Source organism: Oryzias latipes, chromosome 17 (assembly GCF_053564925.1).
Source record: "Oryzias latipes strain Hd-rR chromosome 17, Olatipes_Hd-rR_3.1".
NCBI lineage: Eukaryota > Metazoa > Chordata > Actinopteri > Beloniformes > Adrianichthyidae > Oryzias > Oryzias latipes.
Genome location: NC_136253.1, coordinates 36,361,881 through 36,381,038, shown reverse-complemented (window position 1 = coordinate 36,381,038; position 19,158 = coordinate 36,361,881). Strand labels below are relative to the sequence as shown.

The 19,158-nt window shown below is 49.1% G+C and overlaps 1 protein-coding gene across 1 annotated transcript in view; it reads right to left on the bottom strand.

The window, feature by feature from the left end:
* Nucleotides 1-546: 546 nt before the first annotated feature.
* Nucleotides 547-19,158, bottom strand: part of LOC101171898 (collagen alpha-1(XI) chain) — a 75,949-nt gene continuing 57,337 nt past the window's right edge. The window contains exons 60-67 of the mRNA XM_023965025.2: nt 6,280-6,333; nt 6,160-6,195; nt 6,029-6,082; nt 5,548-5,797; nt 5,043-5,155; nt 4,897-4,965; nt 2,594-2,827; nt 547-1,591 (exon numbers count right to left, since the gene is read on the bottom strand). Of these exons, the coding sequence (XP_023820793.1) occupies nt 1,445-1,591; nt 2,594-2,827; nt 4,897-4,965; nt 5,043-5,155; nt 5,548-5,797; nt 6,029-6,082; nt 6,160-6,195; nt 6,280-6,333 (957 nt within the window). The 3' untranslated portion in view covers nt 547-1,444. The remainder of the gene's footprint in view (nt 1,592-2,593; nt 2,828-4,896; nt 4,966-5,042; nt 5,156-5,547; nt 5,798-6,028; nt 6,083-6,159; nt 6,196-6,279; nt 6,334-19,158) is intronic.

Here is a 19,158-nt window from a genome sequence, read left to right as displayed (position 1 = left end):
TGAGAACTGTGCTTGCTGCAAAATGAACAGTGAGACCTGCTTGCATCAACAGATAAGAAGTGCTGGGGTCCGTGCTGAGGCCATCATGGAACACAGACACCTGTGGATTGCAGACCAGACTTGTGGACGTGTCCATCCTTGACTGGCGGGAAAATATCTGCTTGCTCTCACGTACAGACAGAATCTAATGACCTGTGTTACACGTCCACGCGCATCTCCATAATGGACGTTCTCGGTAGGTTTTCTTCAGCCGCATCATCATCAATCCACGCGGGAATGCGGGCGGCCGTGATGTGCATTCGCTAAAGCACCAACCATTTATTTGAATTGTACTCAGGTTGAAAAGGTGGGGTAATTGCACAGGTTTAAAAGAGACTAACAAGTCTACTAAAAGCTCAAAGTCGGGGTTCCAGTAGATCCGGATTCAGAGAGGACCAAAAACTGAGCAAATCCACCTCTTTAGTTCTTGTGACCAACATGGAGGATCAGGTTTAGGCAGAGTCAGTTCTGCACTCGCGGGCAGCCAATAAAACATTCAGCTCAGCATTTTTAGAATCAAGTTTTAATCCTTTCCAATGAAAGCATGTGAAAACATACACAGATCATTTCCACAGGGCTCTTCTGCAGCCGCTTTAATGAAACCACACGACAACTTTGAACTGATAAAACTCTTTCTGTAGGCTCTTTAAAACTTAGAACATGCTTCCAGAGAAAAATTAGGTCCACTTTTGAGGTACTGCAGTTGGCTGGATAAAAATACCCTCAATAAAATTTGAAAATGGGTTTTTATAGCCTCCCGTTTAAACGCAGTAGGAAGGAAATCAGAATGAGGCGGTGTTTGCCAGGCCGGTTTTATAACATGTACATCCAAAAACAGATTCACAGGGTTTGGTAATGCGTGTCATGGTTGATTGGAATCCACTGCTTCCTTAAGAGACAATAATATATTCTTTATTTGAGCATGACCTCTCAAGTGTGTTCAAAGTTGAAGACAGGGCTCATGCAGGCGAGAGAGTGCACCAATTTGTACAAATATTAATAAAATTAATTACAGTTTAACAAAACGCACCGATCGTAGCACCTTGAGTGGTTTGTGCACAAAAGCTCCTCTGTGGTTGAATTCAGAGCAGAACCTGCTGGGTCAAAGGAGGAGGGAGGAAGAGGAGGATGAAGCTGAGACCAGCAGATCCTCAATGAAGAAAAGGTGCACTGCTGTCCACTGCAGCATCAAAAGTCCTTTTGCTGATGTCACAAGGTCAAAGTCAGGCGGTTCTGACCCAAGTTGGGTCCGCATGCCGGCGCTTCCAGGACTGTTCTGGGCTTTCGAAGACTTCTTAGAGTCACAGGAAACAGAAGTTGCTTTGTGGGGGGAGCAGCTGTTGGGTCTAAATGGGCGTCCGTACAAACCGTCTGACCCTGTCCTTCAGCGGGAGAAGGGGCGTGTCTAACCAAGGAAACACACGGGACCAACCTCGAAGCCAAACCTCTGGTTGGATTCACCAAAGTCATTGAGCATGACATCAATGATGGGCAGCTGGTCAATGCGGGGGGTGTTGATCTCCAACATGGTCCTGGAGTAACCCTGCCTCAGCTGCACACAAAACACAAAAGTCTTTTTAACGGAAGTACTTTAAACTACCAACTGATTTTCTGTCAATAAATGAGGGAATCAAACATTAGCAGGGATGAACATGGAGGCTTCTTTCCTAATCATGAGTTCTGATGTAAACATCTGATATCATTGATCAACCTAAACTATCAAAGGCATCCTGATCAATGAGTGTCCTTGAATGTCACGACTGTCCTTAAAATGGGACGTCTTTGAAACATTTCCTCCCTGGTCCTGATGCTGCTTTACGCCTCATCAGCTGAAGATGCTAACGTGATGGTCACACAGGGAGGGGGGAACATGTGTCCATCACTGAAATCCATGAGAAAAATCTGACTTCAGGCAGAAAGGTTTCATTAGCTTCTGACAAGAGTCGGTCCAAAAACGCTTCAGGGAAATCTGCGGTTGAAAAAAAGATCGCCAGCAGTAAATATGACCATCAATCGTATTGCAGCTCATGTCGAATCACAAGAAAATATTAAAAACATGGTTTGATGTAAACCATCTCAGTTTTGGGGTTCAGATTCAAATGAAAACGTTCTTTCCTGCAGATTCATCTCATAGATGGAAGCGGGAGCTCTGTGGGATCATTCTGTGTCTAACAACTACTTCATAAATCCTCAAGATTTGCTGTTTTGCTTTAAACTGACGTGCAAAGAGAAACACGGACATGTGTTTGTGTTTGAGGTTCTAAGAAGCTCTCCAGTATTGGGAGATGTGCGGATTTTTCTTCATAGTTTAATGGTGGTTTTTGTTTGCCAAATGCTAACCTCCCATTAAACTTTTTTGTTTTCTTGGTTCAAAGTCAAAAACATAACATTTTGTTGGCTGTGAATAAACTAAAAGGATGAAATTAAACTGATGACAGTTTTCTGGTTTCACTCCAGCTGCTATTTTTTTTTAAATTCACCACCTGCAGACATGCTCCCCCACCCATCTGCATTTTCGTGAGGATTGGCGGCATGTTTTGGTCTGTGTACCCACCGAGCAGCCGTCCATCAGAGGCTTGATGAAAGGATTATTGTCATAAGACATCTCCTCGTCGTTGGAGCCCAGGAAGCGCAGAGCCTTGTCATAGCTGTCAGTCAGGGCGTTGTACCAAGCCACAGACTGATGGCAGATATAGGTGAAGTTCTGCCGCGCCGACGAACTCAGAAGCTTCAGGAAGGTCATCTGCACCAAGTCGATGGCGTTGTCTGCTGCGTCCACATAGTTCAGCTAGATGGAGGCGGGGAAAGCGGTTAAAAAGGGAGATGAAATAACAACAATAATGAAATGGACAACAGGAAAGAAGTGCAACACTTGGCTTCATGGAGCAACGATAACAACCTGATACTAAACATCACAAAGACCAAGGAAATTATTGCTGACTTCCGGAGACGCAGTAAGAACCATCAGCCACTTTCCATTGGCAAGGAGATGGTGGAGAGGGTGACCAGTTTTAAATTTCTGGGGGTCACAATGACGGAGGACCTATCATGGGGTCCACACACGGCCTCAGTGGTGGGCAAGGCCCAACAAAGCACGTAACACCTGAGGAAACTAAAGACGGCAAAAATCTCCAGGCAGCTGATGGTGAACTTCTAAAACTATGCCATCAGCAGAGTTCTGACATTTGGGTTCCTAGTGTGGTTTCACAGCTGCACCAAGGCTGATCAGAGATTCCAACGGGTGGGGAAAAAACAGCTGAGAAAATCATTGGGACCACTCTCCCAGAGATGAGCAGCCTCTACACCACCCGCTGTCTGAAGAGAGTCCACAACATCCTGCATGACCAGCACCATCCAGCCCACCACCTCCTCCATCTGCTGCCCTCAGGAAGGAGGTGCAGGTCTATAAAGGCCAAAACAACCAGACTGAGCAACAGCCTTTATCCACAGGCTGTATGGCTGCTGAACAGTCCCTCCCAGCAACTACCCCCCCTTATCTGAGCACACTGTGAAAACTGGACTTTGCATTGCTGCTACTAACTTAAGATCTTGTGTACACTGAATGTCTTATTTAAATGGCGTATACTTAAATAGCGCCTTTCTTCCTACAATGAAGAAATGGGCGTGCAAGGCGGGAATCGAACCTGCAACCTTACAATCATGGGACGACCGCCCTACCGCTACACCAACACAAAACATGTGAAATTAAGTTTGTCATCAACCAATCTCCAGCTGAGCAGAGATGAGGACTGACCATTTCAACAATTTTAGGAGGTAACAACTAAACTGGCTCCCATTATGCAACATCAAATGCACACCTGCTGGATTCATTTTTTTCTTTTCTTTTTCTTTTTAAATTAAAACAGCGAAATAAAATGCTAGGCAGGTTCCTTTAATGTCTTATTTACTTACAGTTTTTCTCAGTGGCTTTAGTACTATTCTCAGATCAGAATTGAAGTTTGCAAATACGTGTGTGCATTTCTCAAAACAATTTCTGCAAACAGCAAAACACTATGGATTTCTGGCAAAAGCCTGTAACTTGCTCAAAATCTTTAGTTCATCTCTCAAAACTAAGTCTTTATGTCATTGAACATGTCAGTGCCATCAGAATGTCAAGTCCTTGTGTCATTGTCTACGAACAAGACAGTCAAATGACTTAGTCATGTTGTCAATATAACTGTGTACTTTAGAGGGAGGTTCTGATGGAAACTATGGCTAAAGTTTGGATGACAATTATTGTAAAATGGAAGTTACACCTTTTTTGTTTGATTGCAAGAGACTGATAAAGATTCCAATTTACACTTTTATTGTTCATATTGTAATTTGTTGACAGACCATGTCATACCAACATAGAAAAAAACCCACTGCAAACAGTAACACAAAGGGAAAAAAAGAGGACAATATTCTGTCCAACAGTCCAGGCAGTGCAGTAGGAATTGGTGTGGTCTTCCTACACCTCTTGTCGTTCCTGTATGTTAGGCCACAAATTCTCATCCACATCACAGCGAATATCCTCTCTAGCAATCCAGCGAAATATGTTTGTCAGATTATGACAACTTGGTCAACCATTTTGCAGTTAATGACTTATACGATGAACTAATGACTAGGTGTTTTGAGGAGGAAGACTATTGCACAGTGAACTTTAGAATACATTTTGATCAACATGACATAAACAATTGATAATGTAGCAAAGAGCAGAGAATTGTACATATTCATTTGCATGGATGAACCAAAGCAATTGCAACTTGTTCAAAGAAGTGAGAAACTGCTTATATGATGTACTAAAGCGACTGAAAAAACTGTATTTGTGAAACAAAGCTCTGCAAAAGAAGAACCACATAACACATGCACACTTACTATTTTGCCACGTTTAAACTCACTGAACCAGGCTCCTGGTGTCTCCTTGGGCCAGTTGGATATTCGAACCTGAAACAAAGACAGAGAAACGTTTCAGGTCCAAAGCTGTACTGAGGGCTGCAGAGACCATGGGGGCCGTTCCTCACCCCCGCGGATTTCCTGTCTGGGTAGATGCAGGTTTCTCCTCCTGCTGTGAAGTTACAGTAGACTTTGATGGAGTCTCCAATGCAGCCCTGGTTGGGATCAATCCAGTATTCACCTGAGAGACAAAGTGATCTATAAACACTGCTGAGGCAGCAAATGACTGACTGTTAGTCAGTCAGTCAGTCAGTCAGTCAGTCAGTCAGTCAGTCAGTCAGTCAGTCAGTCAGACAGACAGACAGACAGACAGACAGACAGACAGACAGACAGACAGACAGACAGACAGACAGACAGACAGACAGACAGACAGACAGACAGACAGACAGACAGACAGACAGACAGACAGACAGACAGACAGACAGACAGACAGATAGAAAGAAAGAAAGAAAGCAACAACTTTGGAAAAGTTTTCAATCTGACATCCTGAGCAAACCCTCAGAAACTGGTGAAACAACCGTTAATGTATTGTGTCGGATCACTGGGTTCTGAGGAATGCTGTGGCCGTTTTACCATCAGGGAAGTCGGGTTGGCTGAGGTGCAGGTCATTGCACGTCCTGGCTGGGTTGTCCTGGGTGCCCAGGGGGAATTTCATACGCTCGATGTCCTGTTTGAGGTTGTTGAGAGATCCAAAGACGTCCTCCATCCCTTCCATGCCGGCGTAGTCAGCCATTGCCTCATCCGCCTGCGCCTCAGCCTGCCGCCGGTTCTTCTTACCGGGCTGGTGGATGGGCAGAGGCTGGATCATGTCTCCAGGAGGACCCTGCAGCACAGAGGAGGTCATTTAGCGGCTCTGAGAGACGGACTCCACAGCAGGCGGCTGCTGCTGCAGGAGAGACGAGCTGCTACAGCCTTCCAGTCATGGCTGATCTGCACAACAACAACCACCTCCATGGAAACGACTGAAGACAGTGAACAAACAAACATGGATTAACAAAACCAACAACAAACAGAAAACACACACAGAATCCAGTCAGTGTACATTGAAGCTTACAGGTGGTCCTGGCGGTCCGATCACTCCGGGGTCTCCCTTCTGACCTGCTGAGCCCTGAAAACCAGCATGACGTTACTGAAACAAGCCTTTTAATATTCTCGGGATAAACTGCCGCCGACACAAACACTCACAGTCGAACCTTTGCTGCCCTTCTGTCCTTGAGCTCCCTGGAGAGAAATGAGAACATTTCCAGTATAAGAAGCTTCTGTGAGGCAGAAAAGAGAAGCGAGAACAGAAAAACTGGAACTCACAGGGATCCCAGGAGGACCAGGGGGGCCGAGAGGACCGGAGGAACCCCCAAGGCCCTGGAGACACACAACAAGGTCAATTACATGGCATGAACCACAGGAACACAAGACAACAGAGAACCACAGGAACACAAGACGACAGAGAACCACAGGAACACAAGACGACAGAGAACCACAGGAACACAAGACGACAGAGAACCACAGGAACACAAGACGACAGAGAACCACAGGAACACAACACGACGCAGAACCACAGGAACACAAGACGACAGAGAACCACAGGAGCACAAGACGACGCAGAACCAGAGGAGCACAAGACGACAAAGAACCACAGGAACACAAGACGACGCAGAACCACAGGAACACAAGACAACAGAGAACCACAGGAACACAAGACGACAGAGAACCACAGGAACACAAGACGACAGAGAACCACAGGAACACAAGACGACAGAGAACCACAGGAACACAACACGACGCAGAACCACAGGAACACAAGACGATGCAGAACCACAGGAACACAAGACGACAGAGAACCACAGGAACACAAGACGACAGAGAACCACAGGAACACAACACGACGCAGAACCACAGGAACACAATACGATGCAGAACCACAGGAACACAAGACGACGCAGAACCACAGGAACACAAGACGACGCAGAACCACAGGAACACAAGACGACGCAGAACCAAAGGAACACAAGACGACGCAGAACCACAGGAACACAAGACGACAGAGAACCACAGGAACACAAGACGACAGAGAACCACAGGACCACAAGACAACACAGAACCACAGGAAAACAAGACGACGCAGAACCACAGGAACACAAGACAACACAGAACCACAGGAACACAAGACGACGCAGAACCACAGGAACACAAGACGATGCAGAACCACAGGAACACAAGACGATGCAGAACCACAGGAACACAAGACGACGCAGAACCACAGGAACACAAGACGATGCAGAACCACAGGAACACAAGACGACGCAGAACCACAGGAACACAAGACGATGCAGAACCACAGGAACACAAAACGATGCAGAACCACAGGAACACAAGACGACGCAGAACCAAAGGAACACAAGACGACAGAGAACCACAGGAACACATGACGACGCAGAACCACAGGAACACAAGACGACGCAGAACCACAGGAACACAAGACGACATAGAACCACAGGAACACAAGACGATGCAGAACCACAGGAACACAAGACGACGCAGAACCACAGGAACACAAGACGATGCAGAACCACAGGAACACAAGACGATGCAGAACCACAGGATCACAAGACGACGCAGAACCACAGGAACACAAGACGACAGAGAACCACAGGAACACATGACGACGCAGAACCACAGGAACACAAGACGACGCAGAACCACAGGAACACAAGACGACATAGAACCACAGGAACACATGACGACGCAGAACCACAGGAACACAAGACGACGCAGAACCACAGGAACACAAGACGACGCAGAACCACAGGAACACAAGACGACGCAGAACCACAGGAACACAAGACGACGCAGAACCACAGGAACACAAGACGACGCAGAACCACAGGAACACAAGACGACGCAGAACCACAGGAACACAAGACGATGCAGAACCACAGGAACACAACACGATGCAGAACCACAGGAACACAAGACGATGCAGAACCACAGGAACACAAGACGATGCAGAACCACAGGAACACAAGACGATGCAGAACCACAGGAACACAAGACGACGCAGAACCACAGGAACACAACACGATGCAGAACCACAGGAACACAAGACGACGCAGAACCACAGGAACAGAAGACGATGCAGAACCACAGGAACACAAGACGACGCAGAACCAGAGGAACACAAGACGATGCAGAACCACAGGAACACAACACGACGCAGAACCACAGGAACACAAGACGACGCAGAACCACAGGAACACAAGACGACGCAGAACCACAGGAACACAACACGATGCAGAACCACAGGAACACAAGACGACGCAGAACCACAGGAACAGAAGACGATGCAGAACCACAGGAACACAAGACGACGCAGAACCAGAGGAACACAAGACGATGCAGAACCACAGGAACACAACACGACGCAGAACCACAGGAACACAAGACGACGCAGAACCACAGGAACACAAGACGATGCAGAACCACAGGAACACAAGACGACGCAGAACCACAGGAACACAAGACGACGCAGAACCACAGGAACACAAGACGACGCAGAACCACAGGAACACAAGACGACGCAGAACCACAGGAACACAAGACGACGCAGAACCACAGGAACACAAGACGACGCAGAACCACAGGAACACAAGACGACGCAGAACCACAGGAACACAAGACGACGCAGAACCACAGGAACACAAGACGACGCAGAACCACAGGAACACAAGACGACGCAGAACCACAGGAACACAAGACCACAGAGAACCACAGGACCACAAGACAACACAGAACCACAGGAAAACAAGACGACGCAGAACCACAGGAACACAAGACAACACAGAACCACAGGAACACAAGACGACGCAGAACCACAGGAACACAAGACGATGCAGAACCACAGGAACACAAGACGATGCAGAACCACAGGAACACAAGACGACGCAGAACCACAGGAACACAAGACGATGCAGAACCACAGGAACACAAGACGACGCAGAACCACAGGAACACAAGACGATGCAGAACCACAGGAACACAAGACGATGCAGAACCACAGGAACACAAGACGACGCAGAACCAAAGGAACACAAGACGATGCAGAACCACAGGAACACAAGACGACAGAGAACCACAGGAACACATGACGACGCAGAACCACAGGAACACAAGACGACGCAGAACCACAGGAACACAAGACGACATAGAACCACAGGAACACATGACGACGCAGAACCACAGGAACACAAGACGACGCAGAACCACAGGAACACAAGACGACGCAGAACCACAGGAACACAAGACGACAGAGAACCACAGGAACACAAGACGACGCAGAACCACAGGAACACAAGACGACAGAGAACCACAGGAACACAAGACGACGCAGAACCACAGGAACACAAGACGACAGAGAACCACAGGAACACAAGACGACAGAGAACCACAGGAACACAAGACGACAGAGAACCACAGGACCACAAGACAACACAGAACCACAGGAAAACAAGACGACGCAGAACCACAGGAACACAAGACAACACAGAACCACAGGAACACAAGACGACGCAGAACCACAGGAACACAAGACGATGCCGAACCACAGGAACACAAGACGATGCAGAACCACAGGAACACAAGACGACGCAGAACCACAGGAACACAAGACGATGCAGAACCACAGGAACACAAGACGACGCAGAACCACAGGAACACAAGACGATGCAGAACCACAGGAACACAAAACGATGCAGAACCACAGGAACACAAGACGACGCAGAACCAAAGGAACACAAGACGACAGAGAACCACAGGAACACATGACGACGCAGAACCACAGGAACACAAGACGACGCAGAACCACAGGAACACAAGACGACATAGAACCACAGGAACACAAGACGATGCAGAACCACAGGAACACAAGACGACGCAGAACCACAGGAACACAAGACGATGCAGAACCACAGGAACACAAGACGATGCAGAACCACAGGAACACAAGACGACGCAGAACCACAGGAACACAAGACGACAGAGAACCACAGGAACACATGACGACGCAGAACCACAGGAACACAAGACGACGCAGAACCACAGGAACACAAGACGACATAGAACCACAGGAACACATGACGACGCAGAACCACAGGAACACAAGACGACGCAGAACCACAGGAACACAAGACGACGCAGAACCACAGGAACACAAGACGACAGAGAACCACAGGAACACAAGACGACGCAGAACCACAGGAACACAAGACGACAGAGAACCACAGGAACACAAGACGACGCAGAACCACAGGAACACAAGACGACAGAGAACCACAGGAACACATGACGACGCAGAACCACAGGAACACAAGACGACGCAGAACCACAGGAACACAAGACGATGTAGAACCACAGGAACACAAGACGACAGAGAACCACAGGAACACAAGACGACAGAGAACCACAGGAACAAAAGAAGACGTAGAACCACAGGAACACAAGACGACGCAGAACCACAGGAACACATGACGACGCAGAACCAAAGGAACACAAGACGACGCAGAACCACAGGAACACAAGACGACGCAGAACCACAGGAACACAAGACGACGCAGAACCACAGGAACACAAGACGACAGAGAACCACAGGAACACAACACGACGCAGAACCACAGGAACACAAGACGACGCAGAACCACAGGAACACAAGACGACGCAGAACCACAGGAACACAAGACGACGCAGAACCACAGGAACACAAGACGACGCAGAACCACAGGAACACAAGACGACGCAGAACAACAGGAACACAAGACGACGCAGAACCACAGGAACACAAGACGACGCAGAACCACAGGAACACAAGACGATGCAGAACCACAGGAACACAAGACGACGCAGAACCACAGGAACACAAGACGACGCAGAACCACAGGAACACAAGACGATGCAGAACCACAGGAACACAACACGATGCAGAACCACAGGAACACAACACGATGCAGAACCACAGGAACACAAGACGACGCAGAACCACAGGAACAGAAGACGATGCAGAACCACAGGAACACAAGACGACGCAGAACCAGAGGAACACAAGACGATGCAGAACCACAGGAACACAACACGACGCAGAACCACAGGAACACAAGACGACGCAGAACCACAGGAACACAAGACGATGCAGAACCACAGGAACACAAGACGACGCAGAACCACAGGAACACAAGACGATGCAGAACCACAGGAACACAAGACGACGCAGAACCACAGGAACACAAGACGACGCAGAACCACAGGAACACAAGACGACGCAGAACCACAGGAACACAAGACGACGCAGAACCACAGGAACACAAGACGACGCAAAACCACAGGAACACAAGACGACGCAGAACCACAGGAACACAAGACGACGCAGAACCACAGGAACACAAGACGACGCAGAACCACAGGAACACAAGACGATGCAGAACCACAGGAACACAAGACAATGCAGAACCACAGGAACACAAGACGACGCAGAACCACAGGAACACAAGACAACGCAGAACCACAGGAACACAAGACGACGCAGAACCACAGGAACACAAGACGATGCAGAACCACAGGAACACAAGACGACTCAGAACCACAGGAACACAAGACGACGCAGAACCACAGGAACACAAGACGACGCAGAACCACAGGAACACAAGACGACGCAGAACCACAGGAACACAAGACGACTCAGAACCACAGGAACACAAGACGACGCAGAACCACAGGAACACAAGACGATGCAGAACCACAGGAACACAAGACGATGCAGAACCACAGGAACACAAGACGACGCAGAACCACAGGAACACAAGACGACAGAGAACCACAGGAACACAAGACGATGCAGAACCACAGGAACACAAGACAATGCAGAACCACAGGAACACAAGACGACAGAGAACCACGGGAACACAAGACAACGAAGAACCACGGGAACAAAAAGACGACGCAGAACAACAGGAACACAAGACGACGCAGAACCACAGGAACAAAAAGACGACGGAGAACCACGGGAACACAAGACGATGCAGAACCACAGGAACACAAGACGACGCAGAACCACAGGAACACAAGACGACTCAGAACCACAGGAACACAAGACGACGCAGAACCACGGGAGCAAAAAGATGATGCAGAACCACAGGAACAAAAAGACGACGGAGAACCACAGGAACACAAGACAATGCAGAACCACAGGAACACAAGACGACAGAGAACCACAGGAACACAAGACGATGCAGAACCACAGGAACACAAGACGACTCAGAACCACAGGAACACAAGACGACGCAGAACCACAGGAACAAAAAGACGACGGAGAACCACGGGAACACAAGACGATGCAGAACCACAGGAACACAAGACGATGCAGAACCACAGGAACACAAAACGACAGAGAACTACAGGAACACAAGACGATGCAGAACCACGGGAGCAAAAAGATGATGCAGAACCACAGGAACAAAAAGACGACGGAGAACCACAGGAACACAAGACAATGCAGAACCACAGGAACACAAGACGACAGAGAACCACAGGAACACAAGACGACGCAGAACCACAGGAACACAAGACGACTCAGAACCACAGGAACACAAGACGACGCAGAACCACAGGGACACAAGACGATGCAGAACCACAGGAACACAAGACGATGCAGAACCACAGGAACACAAGACGACGCAGAACCACAGGAACACAAGACGACAGAGAACCACAGGAACACAAGACAATGCAGAACCACAGGAACACAAGACGACAGAGAACCACGGGAACACAAGACGACGCAGAACCACGGGAACAAAAAGACGACGCAGAACAACAGGAACACAAGACGACGCAGAACCACAGGAACAAAAAGACGACGGAGAACCACGGGAACAAAAAGACGACGGAGAACCACGGGAACAAACAGACGACGCAGAACCACGGCATCAAAAAGACGATGCAGAACCACGGCAGCAAAAAGACGACGCAGAACCACAGGAACACAAGACGACAAAGAACCACAGGAACAAAAAGACGACGGAGAACCACGGGAACAAAAAGACGACGCAGAACCACAGGAACACAAGACGACATAGAACCACAGGAACACATGACGACGCAGAACCACAGGAACACAAGACGACGCAGAACCACAGGAACACAAGACGACGCAGAACCACAGGAACACAAAACGACAGAGAACCACAGGAACACAAGACGACGCAGAACCACAGGAACACAAGACGACAGAGAACCACAGGAACACAAGACGACGCAGAACCACAGGAACACAAGACGACAGAGAACCACAGGAACACATGACGACGCAGAACCACAGGAACACAAGACGACGCAGAACCAAAGGAACACAAGACGATGTAGAACCACAGGAACACAAGACGACAGAGAACCACAGGAACACAAGACGACAGAGAACCACAGGAACAAAAGAAGACGCAGAACCACAGGAACACAAGACGATGCAGAACCACAGGAACACAAGACGACAGAGAACCACAGGAACACATGACGACGCAGAACCACAGGAACACAAGACGACGCAGAACCACAGGAACACAAGACGACAGAGAACCACAGGAACACAAGACGACGCAGAACCACAGGAACACATGACGACGCAGAACCAAAGGAAAACAAGACGACGCAGAACCACAGGAACACAAGACGACGCAGAACCACAGGAACACAAGACGACAGAGAACCACAGGAACACATGACGACGCAGAACCACAGGAACACAAGACGACGCAACACCAAAGGAACACAAGACGATGTAGAACCACAGGAACACAAGACGACAGAGAACCACAGGAACACAAGACGACAGAGAACCACAGGAACAAAAGAAGACGTAGAACCACAGGAACACAAGACGACGCAGAACCAAAGGAACACAAGACGACGCAGAACCACAGGAACACAAGACGACGCAGAACCACAGGAACACAAGACAACGCAGAACCACAGGAACACAAGACGACGCAGAACCACAGGAACACAAGACGATGCAGAACCACAGGAACACAAGACGACATAGAACCACAGGAACACAAGACATGCAGAACCAAAGGAACACAAGACGATGCAGAACCACAGGAACACAAGACGATGCAGAACCACAGGAACACAAGACGACGCAGAACCACAGGAACACAAGACGATGCAGAACCACAGGAACACAAGACGACAGAGAACCACAGGAACACAAGACGATGCAGAACCACAGGAACACAAGACGATGCAGAACCACAGGAAGACAAGACGACGCAGAACCACAGGAACACAAGACGATGCAGAACCACAGGAACACAAGACGATGCAGAACCACAGGAACACAAGACGACAGAGAACCACAGGAACACATGACGACGCAGAACCACAGGAACACAAGACGACGCAGAACCACAGGAACACAAGACGACAGAGAACCACAGGAACACATGACGACGCAGAACCACAGGAACACAAGACGACGCAGAACCACAGGAACACAAGACGACAGAGAACCACAGGAACACATGACGACGCAGAACCACAGGAACACAAGACGACGCAGAACCACAGGAACACAAGACGACGCAGAACCACAGGAACACAAGACGACAGAGAACCACAGGAACACAAGACGACGCAGAACCACAGGAACACAAGACAATGCAGAACCACAGGAACACAAGACGACAGAGAACCACGGGAACACAAGACGACGCAGAACCACAGGAACAAAAAGACGACGGAGAACCACGGGAACAAAAAGACGACGGAGAACCACGGCAGCAAAAAGACCATGCAGAACCACAGGAACACAAAACGACAGAGAACTACAGGAGCACAAGACGACGCAGAACCACAGGAACACAAGACGACTCAGAACCACAGGAACACAAGACGACTCAGAACCACAGGAACACAAGACGACAGAGAACCACAGGAACACAAGACGACGCAGAACCACAGGAACACAAGACGATGCAGAACCACAGGAACACAAGACAATGCAGAACCACAGGAACACAAGACGACAGAGAACCACAGGAACACAAGACGATGCAGAACCACAGGAACACAAGACGACGCAGAACCACAGGAACACAAGACGACTCAGAACCACAGGAACACAAGACGACGCAGAACCACAGGAACACAAGACGATGCAGAACCACAGGAACACAAGACAATGCAGAACCACAGGAACACAAGACGACAGAGAACCACAGGAACACAAGACGACGGAGAACCACGGCAGCAAAAAGACCATGCAGAACCACAGGAACACAAAACGACAGAGAACTACAGGAGCACAAGACGACGCAGAACCACAGGAACACAAGACGACTCAGAACCACAGGAACACAAGACGACTCAGAACCACAGGAACACAAGACGACAGAGAACCACAGGAACACAAGACGACGCAGAACCACAGGAACACAAGACGATGCAGAACCACAGGAACACAAGACAATGCAGAACCACAGGAACACAAGACGACAGAGAACCACAGGAACACAAGACGATGCAGAACCACAGGAACACAAGACGACGCAGAACCACAGGAACACAAGACGACTCAGAACCACAGGAACACAAGACGACGCAGAACCACAGGAACACAAGACGATGCAGAACCACAGGAACACAAGACAATGCAGAACCACAGGAACACAAGACGTCGCAGAACCACAGGAACACAAGACGACTCAGAACCACAGGAACACAAGACGACGCAGAACCACAGGAACACAAGACGATGCAGAACCACAGGAACACAAGACGATGCAGAACCACAGGAACACAAGACGACGCAGAACCACAGGAACACAAGACGACAGAGAACCACAGGAACACAAGACGATGCAGAACCACAGGAACACAAGACAATGCAGAACCACAGGAACACAAGACGACAGAGAACCACGGGAACACAAGACGACGCAGAACCACGGGAACAAAAAGACGACGCAGAACCACAGGAACAAAAAGACGACGGAGAAACACGGGAACAAAAAGACGACGGAGAAACACGGGAACAAAAAGACGACGGAGAACCACGGCAGCAAAAAGACCATGCAGAACCACAGGAACACAAAACGACAGAGAACTACAGGAGCACAAGACGACGCAGAACCACAGGAACACAAGACGACTCAGAACCACAGGAACACAAGACGACTCAGAACCACAGGAACACAAGACGACAGAGAACCACAGGAACACAAGACGACGCAGAACCACAGGAACACAAGACGATGCAGAACCACAGGAACACAAGACAATGCAGAACCACAGGAACACAAGACGACAGAGAACCACAGGAACACAAGACGATGCAGAACCACAGGAACACAAGACGACGCAGAACCACAGGAACACAAGACGACTCAGAACCACAGGAACACAAGACGACGCAGAACCACAGGAACACAAGACGATGCAGAACCACAGGAACACAAGACAATGCAGAACCACAGGAACACAAGACGTCGCAGAACCACAGGAACACAAGACGACTCAGAACCACAGGAACACAAGACGACGCAGAACCACAGGAACACAAGACGATGCAGAACCACAGGAACACAAGACGATGCAGAACCACAGGAACACAAGACGACGCAGAACCACAGGAACACAAGACGACAGAGAACCACAGGAACACAAGACGATGCAGAACCACAGGAACACAAGACAATGCAGAACCACAGGAACACAAGACGACAGAGAACCACGGGAACACAAGACGACGCAGAACCACGGGAACAAAAAGACGACGCAGAACCACAGGAACAAAAAGACGACGGAGAAACACGGGAACAAAAAGACGACGGAGAAACACGGGAACAAACAGACGACGCAGAACCACAGGAACACAAGACGACAAAGAACCACAGGAACAAAAAGACGACGGAGAACCACAGGAACACAAGACGACTCAGAACCACAGGAACACAAGACGACGCAGAACCACAGGAACACAAGACGATGCAGAACCACAGGAACACAAGACAATGCAGAACCACAGGAACACAAGACGACAGAGAACCACAGGAACACAAGACGACTCAGAACCACAGGAACACAAGACGACGCAGAACCACAGGAACACAAGACGATGCAGAACCACAGGAACACAAGACGACTCAGAACCACAGGAACACAAGACGACGCAGAACCACAGGAACACAAGACGACGCAGAACCACAGGAACACAAGACGACGCAGAACCACAGGAACACAAGACGACTCAGAACCACAGGAACACAAGACGACGCAGAACCACAGGAACACAAGACGATGCAGAACCACAGGAACACAAGACGATGCAGAACCACAGGAACACAAGACGACGCAGAACCACAGGAACACAAGACGACAGAGAACCACAGGAACACAAGACGATGCAGAACCACAGGAACACAAGACAATGCAGAACCACAGGAACACAAGACGACAGAGAACCACGGGAACACAAGACAACGCAGAACCACAGGAACACAAGACGACGCAGAACCACAGGAACACAAGACGACAGAGAACCACAGGAACACAAGACGACGCAGAACCACAGGAACACAAGACGATGCAGAACCACAGGAACACAAGACGATGCAGAACCACAGGAACACAAGACGACGCAGAACCACAGGAACACAAGACGACAGAGAACCACAGGAACACATGACGACGCAGAACCACAGGAACACAAGACGACGCAGAACCACAGGAACACAAGACAATGCAGAACCACAGGAACACAAGACGTCGCAGAACCACAGGAACACAAGACGACTCAGAACCACAGGAACACAAGACGACGCAGAACCACAGGAACACAAGACGATGCAGAACCACAGGAACACAAGACGATGCAGAACCACAGGAACACAAGACGACGCAGAACCACAGGAACACAAGACGACAGAGAACCACAGGAACACAAGACGATGCAGAACCACAGGAACACAAGACAATGCAGAACCACAGGAACACAAGACGACAGAGAACCACGGGAACACAAGACGACGCAGAACCACGGGAACAAAAAGACGACGCAGAACCACAGGAACAAAAAGACGACGGAGAAACACGGGAACAAAAAGACGACGGAGAAACACGGGAACAAACAGACGACGCAGAACCACAGGAACACAAGACGACAAAGAACCACAGGAACAAAAAGACGACGGAGAACCACAGGAACACAAGACGACTCAGAACCACAGGAACACAAGACGACGCAGAACCACAGGAACACAAGACGATGCAGAACCACAGGAACACAAGACAATGCAGAACCACAGGAACACAAGACGACAGAGAACCACAGGAACACAAGACGACTCAGAACCACAGGAACACAAGACGACGCAGAACCACAGGAACACAAGACGATGCAGAACCACAGGAACACAAGACGACTCAGAACCACAGGAACACAAGACGACGCAGAACCACAGGAACACAAGACGACGCAGAACCACAGGAACACAAGACGACGCAGAACCACAGGAACACAAGACGACTCAGAACCACAGGAACACAAGACGACGCAGAACCACAGGAACACAAGACGATGCAGAACCACAGGAACACAAGACGATGCAGAACCACAGGAACACAAGACGACGCAGAACCACAGGAACACAAGACGACAGAGAACCACAGGAACACAAGACGATGCAGAACCACAGGAACACAAGACAATGCAGAACCACAGGAACACAAGACGACAGAGAACCACGGGAACACAAGACAACGCAGAACCACAGGAACACAAGACGACGCAGAACCACAGGAACACAAGACGACAGAGAACCACAGGAACACAAGACGACGCAGAACCACAGGAACACAAGACGATGCAGAACCACAGGAACACAAGACGATGCAGAACCACAGGAACACAAGACGACGCAGAACCACAGGAACACAAGACGACAGAGAACCACAGGAACACAAGACGATGCAGAACCACAGGAACACAAGACAATGCAGAACCACAGGAACACAAGACGACAGAGAACCACGGGAACACAAGACAACGCAGAACCACGGGAACAAAAAGACGACGCAGAACAACAGGAACACAAGACGACGCAGAACCACAGGAACAAAAAGACGACGGAGAACCACGGGAACAAA